Source organism: Martes martes (genome assembly GCF_963455335.1).
Source record: "Martes martes genome assembly, chromosome: X".
Lineage (NCBI taxonomy): Eukaryota > Metazoa > Chordata > Mammalia > Carnivora > Mustelidae > Martes > Martes martes.
In genome coordinates, this window is record NC_137897.1 from 66,324,533 (window position 1) to 66,343,328 (window position 18,796).

An 18,796-nucleotide genomic window follows, 5' to 3' on the forward strand; every position below is an offset into this window, starting at 1 on the left:
ATTTTTAAACTGATTTTTAACGTGTAAAATGTTCCTGCTTTAAAGATATATTTCTTTTTCTTTTTTAGAAGATTAATTTTCTTGAAGCAACAGCTATATTATAAAGGGACTGCTTTTCAAGTTGTTAGAATTTTGAAATAGTATGGGCAACTACTCTATTTTGTCTCCATATCTCTCAGATGTAACTAATGGAAATCTCAAAGTAAACACATTTAACTACATGTTCATAACTGAAAGGGAATATGGTTAGCATATCTTAAAGTTATGATATTAGTCCAGGCCATATGATACAATTCACTTAATCATCACAAAAGAATCACACAGCTAAATCAATCAGATTAGCATTCTCCATTAGCAAAATGAGAAAGAAATAGTACAGAACTCATTGGAAGTAGTACCAAAAAGGCTCTTTTTGTATTTTAAGACTCTTTTATACTTTTCTGCTCCAACTTCTGATGAGAATGAAAAGGTTATTATGCAGCTATAAAAAATAAGCCACTGAAAGGAATTCTAGGCAATCTTACTTCCCATCAAGTATTTTTTGATTCATATATTAACTTCTCTCTCTCCTTTTTCTCATTAGGTCTTGATTGTTATGCCCACCACCTAAAGAACACACTATTAAATGACAAAGGATGGCAATGTAGGAGCAGTGGTCCATTAGCAACCTTAAAATTAACTCACTTTTTCCCCATTAACTACTGATTTTTTAAAATTCCTTTTTAAGTGGGGAAGTGGAAGTCTTAGGTTGAAACTCCCCTTTAGGGGCTTATGTAATTTACTTCAATCAGAATATTTCTTCATAGCTCTCCCACCCACTCACGGAAAAACACAAAACCTCATAATCTTACAAATAGTTGCCAGCCATCATTCTCTAAAGATCCATTCATAAATCACTGAAAATATTCAAGTATTCCCAGGCACATACAATTTAGTAAAGACTAATAGAAGACAAAAATGGCTTAATGGACCAATTAGATTATAACTAAGGGATTTGGAAATGATGAAATAGCCTCTCTTTTTTTCCTACTTCACAGTTTTCCTGTACACCAAATTCTGTGTTATCAACTTCGTAAATACCAACACCAAATGTTGGTAAAGACAGTGAGAGAGACAGAGGGAGGGAGGGGAGAGAGAGAGAGAGAGAGAAAGAGAGAGAGAAAGGAAACAACTGAACATTCACACAAATTTTTAAACACTTGGTATTAAAATATATGGCCCTGGCAATACTAAGAGCTTTTATATGCCGTTCATTACTCAACCTATTGCAATCTGTTGGCTTCTACCTTGCAACACACATTGTTTTTTGAAAGAGTCCCTTAATCACCCAATTCAATGGGTTCTCATTCTTTTTAAAATTTTATTTTCATTTTTCTTCTTTATTAAGTTATAATTGGCGTACACCAAGTACACATAATTAATATATACAATTTGGTGAGTTTGGACATGTGAATACACTCATGTTACCATCACCACAATCCAGGTAATAAACATATCCATCACCTCCAGACGTTTTCTTGTGTCCTTTTTTTTGTGTTAAGAACACAATATGATTTACCCTTTTAACAAGTTTTTTAAGTCTATAACCCCTTATTGCCAGCTATAGGAACTATGTCGTCTAACAGTTATACTATAGTTGTAAAATTGTAACTTTATACTCAATGAACAACTCCTCATATCTCTGTCTCTCATCTTCTGGTACCATTATATTGTCCACTTATATACATTTTGCCATTTTTAGATGCCTCATAAGAGAGAAATTTCTATTTATCGTCCAAGAGATGACCAAGGTAATGATATTTCTTTCTTCTGAAATCTCTTTCTTTGATTTTAGTAATAACATAACATCCTCATTCTCCTATATCTTAATATTCTTTTGATGGCTCTTTTTCTTCTCTAGCCCCCAAATCTGGATATTTCTCAACACACAGGTCTTATACATCTTTTTTTTTATTTTCCATTTTCTCACTTAACTATATTTTCTATTTCTATGGCTAGACTTTTTTTTTTGCCTCAATGTGGGTGTTTCCTATATTTCTTTTCATGTCTTAACTCCTTTTCTGGGTTTCAGACCCACATATCCATGAGTCTGCTGAACAGCTCCACATGGAAGTCCTAATGTCATCTAAAACTTAACACATGCAAAGTTGAATTTATCTTTCCACATTTTACTACTCACTTAATGCAGTGTCAATAAAAAAAAATCTTCAAATGATTTTGGGGGAGAGGGAATGGGAAAAGGTATGACTAAGCAATTCTAATGTCGATCTAGAAGAATCTGGTGCTACAAGAGCTAAGAAGAATAATCAGAGCACTACCAGATATTTAGATATTTTATAAAGTCACTGTTATAAATAATTAGATCAATGTAACATAACAGGAAACCCAAGATGTATATGTATACATATATGTGTGTATGTATGTAATACTTGATAAAAAGCTACAATTAAACTCACTGGGAAAATGCTGGATTATTTAAGAAATAGTGTAAGGGCAACTGGTTAACCATTTGGAAAAATAAAATTAGGTTTTTTCCTCACATATCTTGAAGTAAAATAAATTCTAGACCAAATAAATATCAAGTTGTAAAAATGAAACCATGAGAATATAAGATGCAAACATGGGAGTATGTTAACATATTCCATCGTGGTAAAATGTAATCATGACACTGAAGTCAGAAACCATAAAGAAAAAGATTGATATATTTGGCAACATAAATATTATAAACAAAAGTTCTGACATCCATAATCAAATTTAAAAGGCAAAAATTAAACTGGAAAATATGTTGTTAATATTCTGATAAGTAAATTAAACAAAATGGATCAGTGGAAGATTCTTTTTCTTTCTCTCAGTTGCAAAAAGGCTATATATTGTATGATTCCTTTCATATGAAATATTCAGAAAATACAAGTATATACTGTCAGAAAGTAGATCTGTGGATGCCTGGGTTTGGATGTGGAAATGAGGGTTGATTACAAATGGGCTCAAATTTTTTGAAGTGATGAAAATATTCTAAAGTTGGATTTTAGTGATGGTGATAATCCACAACTCTACAAAACTTACTAAAATTTATGGGATTCTACATTGGCAATAGATGAATTTTATGATATGTAAATTAAACCTCAATAAAAGTGTTCATTGAAAAAGGGCATGTTATTATTTCAATTCTCACTAGGGAAACACTGAGCACTGTTATAAAGATGATCCAGCCTATTTTCCTTAGTTTACAGATGTGGAACTAAAGCCCCATGAATTAAATGTTTTGCCTGAAGTCACATAATCATCTAGTGAAAGATCTAGAACTTTCACCCAGGTTGCCTATTATCCTGATGTTAATCACATTTTACCATACCCTCTTTTATTACAATACATTGATGATGTTCTAACATAAATTGATTAGAATTTCAATAAAATAAAAACAATCTTAATTATAATTATGGATTGTTGCAATAACCAACATTTCTAAATGTGAGAGATCATTATTGTGGTAGTTAAGTATTGTGATGACTCAATGAGGCTCTTTAGGTGGAGGCATTAAAAATAAAAAAAAGATAAAAAACAATGGGTGTTGGTGATGATAGAGAGCAAAGGGAACCCTTGTACACCATTGGTCTGAATGCAAATTGGTACAGCCATTATGGAAAACAGTATGGGGGTTCCTCAAAAACCTAAAGATACAACTACCATGTGATCCAGTAATCACTCTTCTGGATATTTAAACAAAAGAAATACAATTAGTACCTCAAAGAGATATCTGTGCTCTCACATTTCTTGCAGCATTATTTATATTACCCAAAATATGGAAGCAATCTAAGTATCTGTTGACAGATAAATGGATAAAGAAATTGAGAAAAAATATATATATGAATTATATATATGAATATATAATATATACATATATAAACACACACACACACACACACACACACAGGAATTTATTCAGTCTTAAATAAAGGAGATCCTGTCATTCTCAATGCATGGATGAACCTGGAGGACATTATGTTAGAGGAAATAAGCCAGGCACAGAACTAAAAATACTGCATAATCTCACTTATATGTGGACTCTTAGAAAGCCAAAGAGAAGCAGAAAACAGAATGATAGTTACCATGGCGGGAAGGTCAGGAAATGGGGGAATTTGGCCAAAGGATACAAATTTGCAATTACATAGGATGGATAAGTCTAGAGATTTAATGTACAGCATGATTATTACAGTAAACAATTCAATATTGCATACTCGAAATTTGCTAAGAGAGTAGATTTCAGGTGCTCTCACCATATACATAAATGGTAACTATGTGAGGAATGGATGTATTAATTAGTTTGACTGTAGTAATCATTTCATTATGTATGTATGTATATATAAATATATAATCAAGGGGCACCTGCGTGGCTCAGTGGGTTAAGCCTCTGCCTTCCGCTCAGGTCATGATCCCAGTGTCCTGGGATTGAGCCCCGCATCAGGCTCTCTGCTCAACAGGGAGCTTGCTTCCCCCTCTCTCTGCCTGCCTCTCTGCCTACTTGTGATCTTTTTCTCTCTGTCAAATAAATAAATAAAATCTTTAAAAAAATATATAGTCAAAATAAATCAATTTCTTTTCAAATGTTAAAACAAAAGTTTTGAAGACTTTAGATGTGAAATGAAATTAGCTGAAAGCAAGTTAAAATCCAACAAATTTACAAAAGCTATTATTAGGAAGTGCAGCATATGAAATACCTTGAGAGCTTCCTTCAGACAAACAGATGGATACTTCATCATTTCTTTCATTATCCTCTCCTACTTCAGGACCAGCTTCCTCTCCTGATGCGAGTGCAGACAAAGAACCAGACTCAGGCTGCTCAGAGAAATCAGCAGGGCCTCCTCTTGGAGGCGGAACTTCAATCCCCATTAAACGATATTTCCTTCTTCGATTCCCAATCCAAGTCTTATAAGAGAAATACAAAAGGAATATTTGTAAACATAGAATCTTTAGGAGTTCTGGCCGTTAAAATAACAAATGGATGCTGCATAAAATATTATTTAAAATAAATAGGTACCTAAGATAACATTTAATTATTAGTAAGCAAAAATTAAGATAATTATGCTTTTACTTTTAAATATATTATTAGCAGAAAGATGACATTTATCTAAATATTCAGACTTTAAAGCAACATGCAGTCCATTGCAGAACACTACTTTTAGACTCCTTTTTCTTGAGATTGATCATTTTATTAATTTTATATAGTATAATCTATCAAAATGTCCAATATAAATGACTAATAAAAATTTATAAGCAGATGTTTATGCTTATGAAGCAAACAAAATTCAAACAGGATAACCTTTAGAGGAAATTTAACAAATGTATTTAATTTTTTGATAAATGATAATTAAATAACAATGTTAACTTTTTAGAAAGTGTTTCTCTTAAATAAATGATTATGTCTTTTTTAATTAGTTAAAAGTACATAATTTTTTGTTTTGTTTTGTTTTTGGTAGAAATAACGCACCAAATCTTTCAAACAAAACACAAATTGATTCTTTTTCTAGTGGCACCAGACATATAGCTATAACTACAGTTCATATCCCATATCCAATCTTGCTTTGGTGGTGAAAATGTAACTTTATTAACTTTGATTCTTTAATGGTTACTTGGGTATTTCAAATATTCTAAAATTTCATTTCCATGGATTCAGAACCAATTTTTAAAAAGTTTTATATTAAAATATTTTTAAAGGCACAGAAGTTTCAAAGGTAGATCTCCTTTACTCAGTTTTCTTCGATTTATGTTTTGCATAATTATGTCACAATAATTAAAATTAAAACAGGAAATTAATATTGCACAGTATGTATGTACACTTCTATGTTCCTTTATCACATGATTCTTCTCCCTCTTTTATCTATCATTTCCAACCCTTGGCAACCATTCGTCTCTTTTCCACTTCTATAATTGTGTCATTTAGAAAATATTATATACTCCATTTATGGAGTCATACAGCATGTGATATTTTTGAAGTTGGCTTTTTTAATTATGTTCAGTTAGCCACTGTACAGTACATAATTAGTTTTTGATGTAGTGTTCAATGATTCATTAGTTAAGTATAACACCCAGTACTCAGCACAGCACGTGCCCTTCTCAATACCCATCATCCTGTTACCCCCTGCCCCTGCTCCCCTCTGAAACCCGCAGAAACAATCTGGGGTCCATAGTCTCTCATGGCTCATCTCCCTCTCTGATTTTGTCCCCTTTGGATTTTCCTCCCTTCCCCTGTAAGTCCTCCGAGTTATTGCTTATGTTCCATATATGTGTGAAACCATATGATAATTGTCTTTCTTTGCTTGACTAATTTCATTTAACATAATCCCCTCCAGTTCCATCCATGTGGATGCAAATGGTGGGTATTCATCCTTTCTGATGGCTGATTAATATTCCATTGAAGCAGGCTTTTTTCACTCAGCATGATTTTCTGAAGATTTTTTCAAGTTGCATTTATCAGCAGTCCATTCCTTTTTATTGTTAAGTTGTATTCCCTGATTATTTATGTACTATTTTTTCCATTTATTTACAAAGTTTGTCTAATCACTCATTCATCAAAGGGAACTTGGGTTGTTTTCATGTAGAGGCCCTTAAAGCTTTTATGAACAGTCAGTTATGAGCAGGTTTTTATGCAGGTAAAAGTTTTCATTTCTCTAGAATAAATGCTCAAGAATGCAAATGCTTGGACCTGTGGTAATTACACATTTAGTTTTATTTAAAAAAAAAACTGTCAAATTGTTTCCAGAAAAATAGTACCATTTTACATTTTTACCAGCAATGTATGAAAAATCCAGTTTCTTGGCATTCTTGCTAGCATCTGGTATTCTCAGTAAATAGAAAATTCACTGTTCTCATGTGTGCATGCAGTGATAGATCACTGAGTTCTTAATTTGATTTCCCAAAGGCTAGTTGTTGAAAATTTTTTTATGTGCTTCCATATACTCTCTTCAGAGAAATATTTCTTCATGCATTTTGAAGCATGAGAGACTGTGGACTCTGAGAAACAAACTGAGGGTTTTGGAAAGGAGGGGTGGAGGGATGGGTGAGCCTGGTGGTGGGTATTACGGAGGGCACATATATTGCATGGATCACTGGGTATGGTGCATAAACAATGAATCTTGGAACACTGAAAAAATTAGATTAAATTTAAAAATAAATAAAATGTTGTGTTTTAAGAGTTCTTTATATATTCTAGATATGAGTTGTCGTCAGATATGTGGTTTTGCAAATATATTCTCCCAGTCTATAGCTTTTATTTTCCTCATCTGGGTCTTTTGCAGGAAAAAAAGGGGGATTTTAATTTTGATGAAGTCCAAGCTATTTCTTCTTTTCTTTTATGGATTGTGCTTTTATTGTCATTTCTAAAAATATTTCACCAAGCCCTAGGTCCTGAAGATTATCCCCTATCTTTTTTTAAAAATTTTTTATAGTTTTTACTTTTTACATTTAAATCTATGATCCATTTTGAATTCATTTTTGTATAAGGTGTGAGATTTAGATCAAAGTTCACTTCTGAACAAAAATAAAACTGGCAGCATCACGTTACCTGATTTCAAGCTTTACTACAAAGCTGTGATCACCAAGACAGCATGGTACTGGCATAAAAACAGACACATGGACCAGTGGAACAGAGTAGAGAGCCCAGATATGGACCCTCACCTCTACGGTCAAATAATCTTCGACAAAGCAGGAAAAAATATACAGTGGAAAAAAAGAGTCTCTTCAATGCATGGTGCTGGGAAAATTGGACAGCTACATGTAGAAGAATGAAACTCGACCATTCTCTTACACCGTACACAAAAATAAACTCGAAATGGATAAAAGACCTCAACGTGAGACAGGAATCCATCAGAATCCTAGAGGAAAACATAGGCAGTAACCTCTGATATCAGCCACTTCTTTCAAGACATGTCTCCAAAGGCAAAGGAAACAAAAGCGAATATGAACTTTTGGGACTTCATCAAGATCAAAACCTTTTGTCCACAATACAAAGAGGCAACCCACGGAATGGGAGAAGATATTTGCAAATGACAGTACAGACAAAAGGTTGATATCCAGGATCTATAAAGAACTTCTCAAACTCAACACACACAAAGCAGATAATCATATCGAAAAATGGGCAGAAGATATGAACAGACACTTCTCCAATGAAGACATACAAATGGCTATCAGACACATGAAAAAATGTTCATCATCACTAGCCATCAGGGAGATTCAAATTAAAACCACATTGAGATTACCACCTTACACCAGTTAGAATGGCTAAAATTAGCAAGACAGGAAACAACGTGTGTTGGAGAGGATGTGGAGAAAGGGAAACCCTCTTACACTGTTGGTGGGAATGCAAGTTGGTGCAGCCACTTTGGAGAACAGTGTGGAGATTCCTCAAGAAATTAAAAATAGAGCTTCCCTAAGACCCTGCAATTGCACTACTGGGTATTTACCCCAAAGATACAGATGTAGTGAAAAGAAGGGCCATCTGTACCCCAATGTTTATAGCAGCAATGGCCACGGTCGCCAAACTGTGGAAAGAACCAATGTGCCCTTCAATGGACGAATGGATAAGGAAGATGTGGTCCATATACACAATGGAGTATTATGCCTCCATCAGAAAGGACGAGTACCCAACTTTTGTAGCAACATGGACGGGACTGGAAGAGATTATGCTGAGTGAAATAAGTCAAGCAGAGAGAGTCAATTATCATATGGTTTCACTTATTTGTGAAAAATAACATATAACAAATGGCATAACAAATAACATGGAGGACATGGGGAGATGGAGAGGAGAAGGGAGTTGAGGGAAATTGGAAGGGGAGGTGAACCATGAGAGGATATGGACTCTGAAAAACAACCTGAGGGTTTTGAAGGGGCAGGGGGTGGGAGGTTGAGGGAGCCAGGTGGTGGGTATTAAGGAGGGCATGTATTGCATGGAGCACTGGGTGTGGTGCAAAAACAATGAATACTGTTACAATGAAAAGAAATAAAAATAAATAAATTTTTTTAAAAAGTTCATTTCTGTTTTCTATTGATATCAAAATGTTCCAGAAACATTTTTTGAAAAGACTTTGTCCATTGAATTGCTTTTGCATCTTTGTCAAAAATCAACTAAACTGGGGCACCTGGGTGGCTCAGTGGGTTAAGCCTCTGCCTTCGGCTCAGGTCACGATCCCAGGGTCCTGAGATCGAGCCCCACATCGGGCTCTCTGCTCTGCAGGGAGCCTGCTTCCTCCTCTCTCTGCCTGCCTCTCTGCCTGCTTGTGATCTCTGTCTGTCATATAAATAAATAAAATCTTTAAAAAAAAAAAAAAAAATCAACTAAACTGTCCATAGCTATTTCTGGGTTCATTAATCTGCTTCACCAATCTGTATATGTATCTTCCTGCAAATACCACATACTCTTGATTACTGTAGCTATATAAGTCTTGAAATTAGGTAGATGGATTTCTTCCACTTCATTCTCTTTCCCACCTAGAGTTATTTTAATTATACAAGAATATTTCCTTTCCATATAAATCTTAGAGTTTTCTGGTCTACATCAACCAAAAAATATTGTTGAGACTTTTATAAGAATTATGTTCAACCTGCATATTTGGAGGAATTTCAGTTTTACTATGTTGAGTCTTCCAATCCATGAGCATAGATGTCTTTCCATTTATTTAAAACTTCTTTGATTTCTTTCATCAATGTTTTGTAATTTTTAGCATAAAAGCCATATACATGTTTTGTTAGATTTACATTATTTGTTTTTTTCAGTAATTGAAAATAGTATTATATATTTAATTTCAGTTTCAATATGTTCATTTTTACTATATAAACACACAATTGATTTTTGTACATTGATCTTGTATCCAGAGACTTTGTTAAATTCACTTATCGGTTATAGGACTGTTTTTGTAGCTTCCTTAGAATTGTCAACATAGGCAATTGTATGTTACTTTTATTTCCTTTTCTTGTTTCATTGCATTAGCTAGAACTTCTAGTATAAATTGAATAAAGGTGGTCAAGGTGGACATCTTGTTTTGTTCTTTATCTCAGGGAAAAGCATTCTGTATTTCACCATTAAGTGTGATGTTAACTGTAGGTTTGGGCACCTGTAGATTTCTTTTTGAGGGGCAATTTAAAAAAATTCTTTATTTTTTAATTTCTTTTCAGTGTTCCAGAATTCACTGTTTATGCACCATACCCAGTGTTCCATGCAATACGTGTCCTCCATAATACCCATCACCAGACTCACCTAACCCCCCAACCCCCTCCCCTCCAAAACCCTCAGTTCCTCAGAGTCCATAGTCTGTCATGGTTCATCTCTCCCTCCAATTTCCCCCAACTCCCTTCTCCTCTCCATCTCCCCATGTCCTCCATGTTATTCCTTATGCTCCACAAATAAGCAAGACCATATGATAATTGACTCTCTCTGCTTGAGTTATTTCACTCAGTATAATCTCTTCCAGTCCCATCCATGTTGATACAAAAGTTGGGTATTCATCCTTTCTGATGGATGGAGGCATAAGGATGAATTCAATTTCCTTAATAGTTATAGGGCTAATGAAATAATCTATTTCATATTGGGTAAGTTGTAATACTTTGCACTTTTCCAGGAATTGACCCATCTCATCTAAACTGTCAAATTTGTCCATATAGATTTGTTTGATATATTTTCTTTTATCCTTTTTCTGTCTGCAAATTCTGTAGAAATATCCCTTGGCTCATTCCTAATATTACTAACTTCTGTCTTCTTTCTTTTTTCTTTGCCATTCTTACTAGATGTTTGTCAAATTCACTGATCTTTTCAACATACTCACTTATTATTTTATTGATTTTCAAATTCTTATTTATTTTTACCTTTTGACCACCTTTACTAATTTCTCCCATCTTCCAACTCTCCCCCTCACCACTGCATCTGGCAAACACCAATTTGTTCTCTTTATCTATTTTTTTAAGATTTTTATTTATTTATTTATTTACTTGACAGAGAGAGATCAGGAGTAGGCAGAGAGGCAGGTAGAGAGAGGGGGAAGCAGGCTCCCCACTGAGCAGAGACGTCGATGTGGGGCTCGATCCAAGGACCCTGAGACCATGACCTGAGCAGAAGGCAGAGGCTTAATCCAATGAGCCACCCAGGCGCCCCATTTAGCTATTATTTTTTTTTTTTAAAGATAGAATTGGCTTTGGTCAGAGTTCCAAGATGGCAGTGTAGTAGGGGACTCTGAATTTGCCTCATCCTTGGAATACAACTAGAACAACCTCCAACTATGCTGAACAACCAAGAAGAGGATTGGAGGAGTATGGAAACATTATATACAGTTGGAGTGAGAGAATTTGGCAGAAGTGGGGTTCAGAGCTCTGAATTGGGGAATTGGGAAACTGCGTGGCTGGGAACTGGAGGAAGCTGAGTTCATGAAGCTCAGTCAGGAAGAGGGAGAAAGTTGGAAAGATTACAGCACTTTGTGACCAAACAATAAGCCATGGCGGGTGGATCCCTGGGAAGCTCAGGGAGAGACTGCTCCCCTTCCTAAAGGGTATTTGGAGGAGCATATCTGTGCTCTCTAAAGACAAAGGGACAGCCAGGGAACCTTGAGGGGGGCTCAAAAGCAGGGTCAGAGGGTAGCAGGGAGGGGAGAAAACCTCTTAACTTTTTAGTGTGAGCCACCTTAGGTTTAAGCTTCTGTGCATGTGCCAAACAGCTGCTTTTTTGGGACTTACTGAGCAGAGCACAGAGACTAGAGCAGAATGTGGATAACCTTGCTGCCATTTTTTGCTGTCTGCTACAATAGATTCGAGCCTCTGCAATGGCTTCTCTGGGACTAAGGGGAATAGGGGACTGAATCAAGTGCAGATGGCTGATAACATGGCTCCAGCTTTTTGTTGAGTCATACAATAAACTCTAGCCTCTGCATACACATGGGGTGATGGCTTTTCAAGGACAGGATGGTGCTGGCCACACACTGAGCCTCCCAGCCAGGGGACAAGAATGGGCACACATATCAGCAGGCCCTTCAAAACTTTAAGGTTTGAATTCCAGCCACTGGCCAGAGATAAAATACAGGAAATCTGTGGCTCTGGTTATACCAACGACCCAGACACAGACAGGTCAGGACAGGGAACTGAGGAGGTCCTGGGTCACAGGAGACTGCTTGCTTTTTTAAGAGGGCCTCCTGAGCAGCAGCTGCCAGTTCCACTCCCCAGGGACAAGAGGGAGAGGTGATGCCTTATTCTATCTACCTCTCCCACCACCCATCCCTCCTTTCACCCTCCAGCAAAGTCAGACTCCAGAGAGAAACACAGTGCCTCTAGTGGAGGCCAGACACCCCTACACTAAACCCAGACACCCCTCACCTGGCAGGAGCATCTTTAAGAGGGCAAGTCAGATTGTGAGCCAGCACAGCAGATCTCTTCCTCAGAAGACCAACACAAATCCCCACGTCTACCAAGTCTACTTATTAAAGAAAGCTCGAAAACATCAGCTTCCAACTTATCTTCACAAACAAATCAAAGCATAACTACTTAAAGGCGAAAACACTCTCTACTACAAGCAAGTAGGAATTCTGTAGAGGAAGGACCATTAGGAAAGATCAGCCAAAATACAACAGCAGAGTAGTGTGCACACCATCCACCAGAATCACTTTCTGAAGATGTTCTTGTTGTTCTTGATATTATTACTGCTGATTCCAATGGTTTTGTTTGTTTGTTTTCTTTCTTTTTTTCCCAAATTATTTTATTTATTTTATTTAAAAAAATTTTTATTATGTTCACTTAGCCAACATAGAGTACATCATTAGCTTTTGATATAGTGTTCAATGATTCATTATTTGCATGTAACACCTAGTGCTCATTACAACATGTGCCCTTCTTAATACACATCACCCTGCTACCCCCTGCCCCACCCCCCTCCGAAACCCTCAGATTTCTTTCCCTTTCTTTCCTGACCAAATGACTAGAAGGGGAAATTCAAAAGAAAAGGAACAAGTAGATGTAGTACTTCCTGCCACAGATTTAATCAGTATGGATATAAGTAAAATTTAAGAACTGGAATTCAGAACAACCTTTATAAAGATACAAGATGGGCCTAAAAAAAAAGCATAAAATATTCTAGAGAATCCCTTACTGCTACTGATATAAAAGAAATAAAATCTTATCAGGCTGTAAGTAAATATGCTTTCACTGAGAGGCAATAAAAAATGGAGGCTCTAACTGCTAGGGTAAATGAGGAAGAAGAGTCAGTGATATAGAAGACAAAATGGTGGAGAAAAAGAAAATTGAGGAAAAGAGAGAAAAACAACATTGAGGAAAAGAGAGAAGAACAACTACTGGATCAAGAGGGGATGATTTGAGACATCGGTGATACCATAAAGGTCAATAACATTAGAATAATAGGGGTCCCAGAAAATGAGGAAAGAGAGAAGGGGCAGAAGGTTTACCTGGACAAATTGTACCTAAGAACGTCCCTAATCTTGGAAAGGAAACAAGCATTCAAGCCCAGGAGTCACAGAGAACCCCCCTCAAAATCAATAAAAATAGGTCAACATCCCAGCATATAATAGTGAAGCTTGCAAATTTCAGAGATAAAGAGAAAATCTTGAAAGCAGCTCAAGACAAGAGGCTAGGAGCTCCAGTACTATGTTGAACAACAGTGGGAGAGTGGACATCTATGTCTTCTTCCTTACCTTAGGGGTAAAGTTGTCATTTTTTTCCTCATTGAGGATGATAATCACTGTGGGTATTTTATATATGGCTTTTATGATTTTGAGGAATGTTCCCTTTATCCCTACATGGTAGAGGGTTTTATCAGGAAAAGATGCTGTATTTTGTGAAATGCTTTTTCTGCATCTATTGAGATAAAGAAATCTTTAAGAAAATAAAATAAAGTAAGCCAAATAATCATGAGAGAAGAGAGCAAGAAAAGAAAGGGATGGAGAAAAAGTACAAAACAACCTTATAAAAATTGAAAAACTGGCAAAATATACATATCTATCAATAATTACTTGGAATTTAATTGGCTAGAAGCTCCACTCAAATGACACAACATTGATGGACTAGATTAAAACAAACAAACGCACACCAAGGCCCATCCATATACTTCCTATGAGATAATTATTTCAGACCTAAAAACACATGAAGTTTAAAATTTAAGAGTTGGATAATTATTTATCATGCAAATTCCCATGAAAAGAAAGATCTGGTAGCAATACTTACATATGACAAAATAGACTTTGAAATAAAGAGTTTAAAAAGAGACAAAGATGGACATTATATAATCACTGCTGGCACATTTCAATAGGAGGATAATACAACTGAGTATCTATGCACCCAAAATGAGAGTACCCAAATTCTTTGAGCAGTTAGTAACAATAATAAGGAACAAGTCACTAGTAATACAATAATAGTTCGAGACATTAACATCCCCATAAGATAGATCATTGAACCAGAAAATCAACAAGGACATGTTGGGTTTGAATTACACATTGCCCTAAATAGACTTAATAGCTATATTCAGATAATTTCATCCTAAAACAGCAGCATACACATGCTTTTTAAATGCACAGGGAATATTCTTCATAACAGATCACATATCTGGGCACAAAATAAGTATCAACAAATTCAAAAAGATCAAAATCATTCCGTGGAAATTTTCTGACCATAGCACTTTGAAACTAAAAATCAATCATAAGAAAAAAATCTTGAAATAGCACAAATACACAGAAGTTAAATAACATGTTACTAAATAATAAATGGGTCAACCACAAAATCAAAGGGAAAATAAAAAAAAAAACCAATGTGGAGACAAATGAAAATGAAACACAAAGTTATAAAATCGCTGGGATGCAGCAAATGCTGTTCTAAGAGGGAATTTTATAGCAATACATGCCTACCTCAAGAAGCAAGAAAAATCTAGGGGTGCCTGGGTGGCTAAGTCTGTTAAGTGTCTGCCTTCAGCTCAGGTCATGATCTCAGAGTCCTGAGATTGAGCCCCGCATCAGGCTCCCTGCTCAGCAGGGAGTCTGCTTCTCCCTCTGTCCCTGCCCCAGCTCTTGCTAAATGCTCTTGGCTAAATTTTTTAAAAAATCTTTTAAAAAAGAAGAGGCAAGAAAAATCTCAAATAAACAACAAAACCTCACATCTAAAGGAGCCAGAAAAAATTAACAAACAAAACCCAAACCAACATAAAGAAGGAAATAATAAAGATTAGATCATAAATAAATAAAATATAAGCTAAAACAAGGGAACAAATAACCAAACCAGGAACTGGATATTTGTAAAGATTAACAGAATTGAAAAAACTTTAGCCAAACTCATTAAAAAAAAAAAAAAAAAAACAGAGCGTGAGTGGACTTAATCAAACAAAATCAGAAATGGAACAGGAGAACAATCAGTCAATACCACAGAAATACAAAGGATTTTAAGAGAATATTATGAAAAATTATATACCAACAAATTGGATAACATAGAAGAAATGCGTAAATTCCTAGAAACATATAATCTCCCAAAATTGAATCAGGAAGAAACAGAAAATTTAAAAAGACTGATTACCAACAATGAAATTGATTCAGTAATCAAATAAGTCCCAAAAAAGAAAACTTGGGCAGAAGCTTTCCCAGTGAATTCTACCAAACATTTAAAGAACAGTTAATACTTATTATTCTCAAACTATTCCAAAGAATAGAAGAGGAAGAAAAACTTCCAAATTTATTCTACGAGGCCTGCATTGCCCTGATATCAAAACCAGATAAAGATTCTACAAAAAAGGGAAATACAGGTCAATATCTCTGAGCATAGATGCAAAAAGCCTCAACAAAGTTTTGGCAAATTGAATCCAACAGTACCTTAAAAAATCATTTACCACAATTAAGTGGGATTTATTCCCAGGATGCAAGAGTACTTCAGTATTCACAAATCAAATAATGTGATACATTACATCAATAAGAGAAAGGATAAAAATCATATGACAATTTCATTAGATGCAGGAAAAGCATTTAAAAACATAAAACAGCCAAGCATTTTATATATATATATTTATATATATATATATGTGTGTGTGTATACATAATATAATATATATAATACATATATATTATATATATATTATATATATATATATTAGATTTAGAGGGAACATACCTTCATATAATAAAGACCATATATGAAAATCCACAGCTAAATCATACAAAATGGGGAAAAACTGAGAGCTTTTCTCCTAGGATCAGAAGGAAGACAAGGATATCCACTCTCACCCCCTTTTTTCTCCAACACACTATTTGAAGTCATAACCACAGCAATCAGACAAAAAGAAAAGGAATAAAAACAACCACATTGGAAAGGAAAAAGTAAAACTTTCACTATCTGCAGCGACATAATATTATATATTCAAAGCCCTAAAGAATTCACCAAAAATTACTAGAACTGATAAACGCATTCAGTAAGTTTGCAGGATACAAAATCAATGAACAGAAATGTATTTCACTTCTATACACTAATAATGAAACAACAGAAAGAGAAACTAAGAAAACAATCCCTGTGGAATCCCATTTACAACCACACCAAAGATAATAAAACACCTATGAATAAACTTAACTAAGGAGGTGAAAGATTTATCGTGTGTAAACTATAAAATACTGACAAAAGAAATTGAAAAGGACACAAACAAATGGAAAGATATTCCATGCTCATTTACTGGAAGAAGAAATATTGCTAAAATGTCCATATTATCCCAGGTGCCTGGGTGGCTCAGTTGGTTAAGTATCATTCTCTTGATTTGGGCTCAGGTCATGATCTCAGGGTCATGAGATCAAGCCCTGTGTCAAGCTCCACAATCAGTGAGGAGTCTTTTGAGATTATCTCTCTCCCTCTCCCTCTGCCGCTCACCCCATGCTCTCTCTTTCTATCTAAAATAAATAAATAAATCTTTAAAAAAATGTGTATACTACCCAAAGCACTCTGCAGATTTAATGAATCCCTATCAAAATACCAACAACAGGCTTGACAGAACTAGGAAAAACAATCCTAAAACTTGTATGGAAACATGAAAGACACTGAATAGCAAAACTATCTCAAAAAAGAAAGATAAAGTTGCAGGGGTCACAATTCCATATTTCAAGTTATATCATAAAGCTGTAGTAATCAATACAATATGGTACTGGCACAAAAACAGACACATAAATCAACAGAACAGGATAGAAATACCAAAAATAAACCCACAATTTTATGATCAATTAATGTTTGACAAAGGAGACAAAAAAATTCAATGGGTAAAAGACAGTCTCTCCACCAAATGGTGTTGGGAAAACTGGATAGCTATATATAAAACAATGAAATTGGACCACTTTATTACACCATACATAAAAATAAACTCAAAATGGATTAAAGACCTGAATGCCTGACTTGAAACTATAAACATTCTAGACAAGAACATGGACAGTAATTACTTGGATATTGGTTATAGCAACATTTTTCTAAATATATCTCCTGAGGCAAGGGAAACAAAACCAACAATAAAGTATTGGGACAATGTCAAAATACAAATCTTCTGCACAGTGAAGGAAACAATAAAAAAACCTAAATGTCAACCTAATAATTCAGAGAAGATATCGAGTAACATATTCAATAAAGGTTCTTATCCAAAATATATAAAAGACTTACACAACTCTCACAAAAGACAAAGAATCCAATTAAAAATAGACATTTCTCCAAAGAAGACATCTAGATGTCCAAGACACATGGACAGAGATATGTACACTCAACATCACACATCCTCAGGAAAATGCAAATCAAAAATACAATGAGATTTCACCTCACACATGTTAGAATGGCTGAAATAAAAACACAAGAAACAAGTGTTGGAGAGGATGTGAAGAAAAAGGAATGCTTGTGTACTGTTGGTGGGAGAGCAAACTGATCAGTCACTGTGGAAAACAGTATGGTTGTACTTGAAAAAATTAAAAATAAAACTGCCCTACAATCCAGTAATTGCATTACTAAATATTTACCCAAAGAATACAAAAATAATACTTAGAAAGGATATATGCACTCCTACTTTTATTGCAGTATTATTTACAATAGCCAAACTATGGAAGCAGCCCAAGTGTTCATTACTAGATGAATGGATCAAGAAAATGTGTATATACATATGGATGGAATGTTATTCAGCTGTAAAAAAAAAGCGTGAAATCTTGCCATTTGTCACAGCATGGATGGAGGTGAAGAGCATGATGCTTAAGTGAAATACGTCGGGAAAAGACAAATAGCATATGATCAGTCATACGTGAAATTTAAGAAAAAAACAAAAAAGGAACAAAGGGGATAAAAGAGAGAGAGAGAAACCAAGAAACAGACCACTAAATATAGAGAACAAACAGATGGTTACCAGAAGGGTGGTAGTTGTGCAGATGAGTGAAGTAGTTGATGGGGATTATGAAGTACACTTACCATGAGCACTGAGTAATGTATACAATCATTGAATCACTATATTGTACACCTGAAACTAATCTAACATTGTAAATTTACTACACTTGAATTAAAATTAAAATTTAAAAAACTTAAAAAAAGAAAAGATAATCAACATCACTAAGCAACAGGAAAATAAAAATCAAAACCACAGTGAGGTATTACCACACACCAGCAAGAATGGATACTATCAAAAATTCAAGCAATAACAAGTGTTACTGAGGATGGGGGGAAAAAGGCAACCCTGGTGTTCTGTTGGTGAGAATGTAAATTGGTGCAACAACTACGAAAAATAATATAGAGGTTCCTCAATAACTTAAAAAAATTGAAATATCATGTGATCAAGTAA

The 18,796-nt window shown here is 34.9% G+C and overlaps 1 protein-coding gene across 1 annotated transcript in view; it reads right to left on the bottom strand.

Moving 5' to 3' along the window:
• Positions 1 to 18,796, bottom strand: part of HDX (highly divergent homeobox) — a gene marked incomplete at its 3' end in the record, with an annotated part of 247,893 nt that overhangs the window by 37,055 nt on the left and 192,042 nt on the right. The window contains exon 6 of the mRNA XM_080795710.1: positions 4,716 to 4,923. Within this exon, the coding sequence (XP_080651836.1) occupies positions 4,716 to 4,923 (208 nt within the window). The remainder of the gene's footprint in view (positions 1 to 4,715; positions 4,924 to 18,796) is intronic.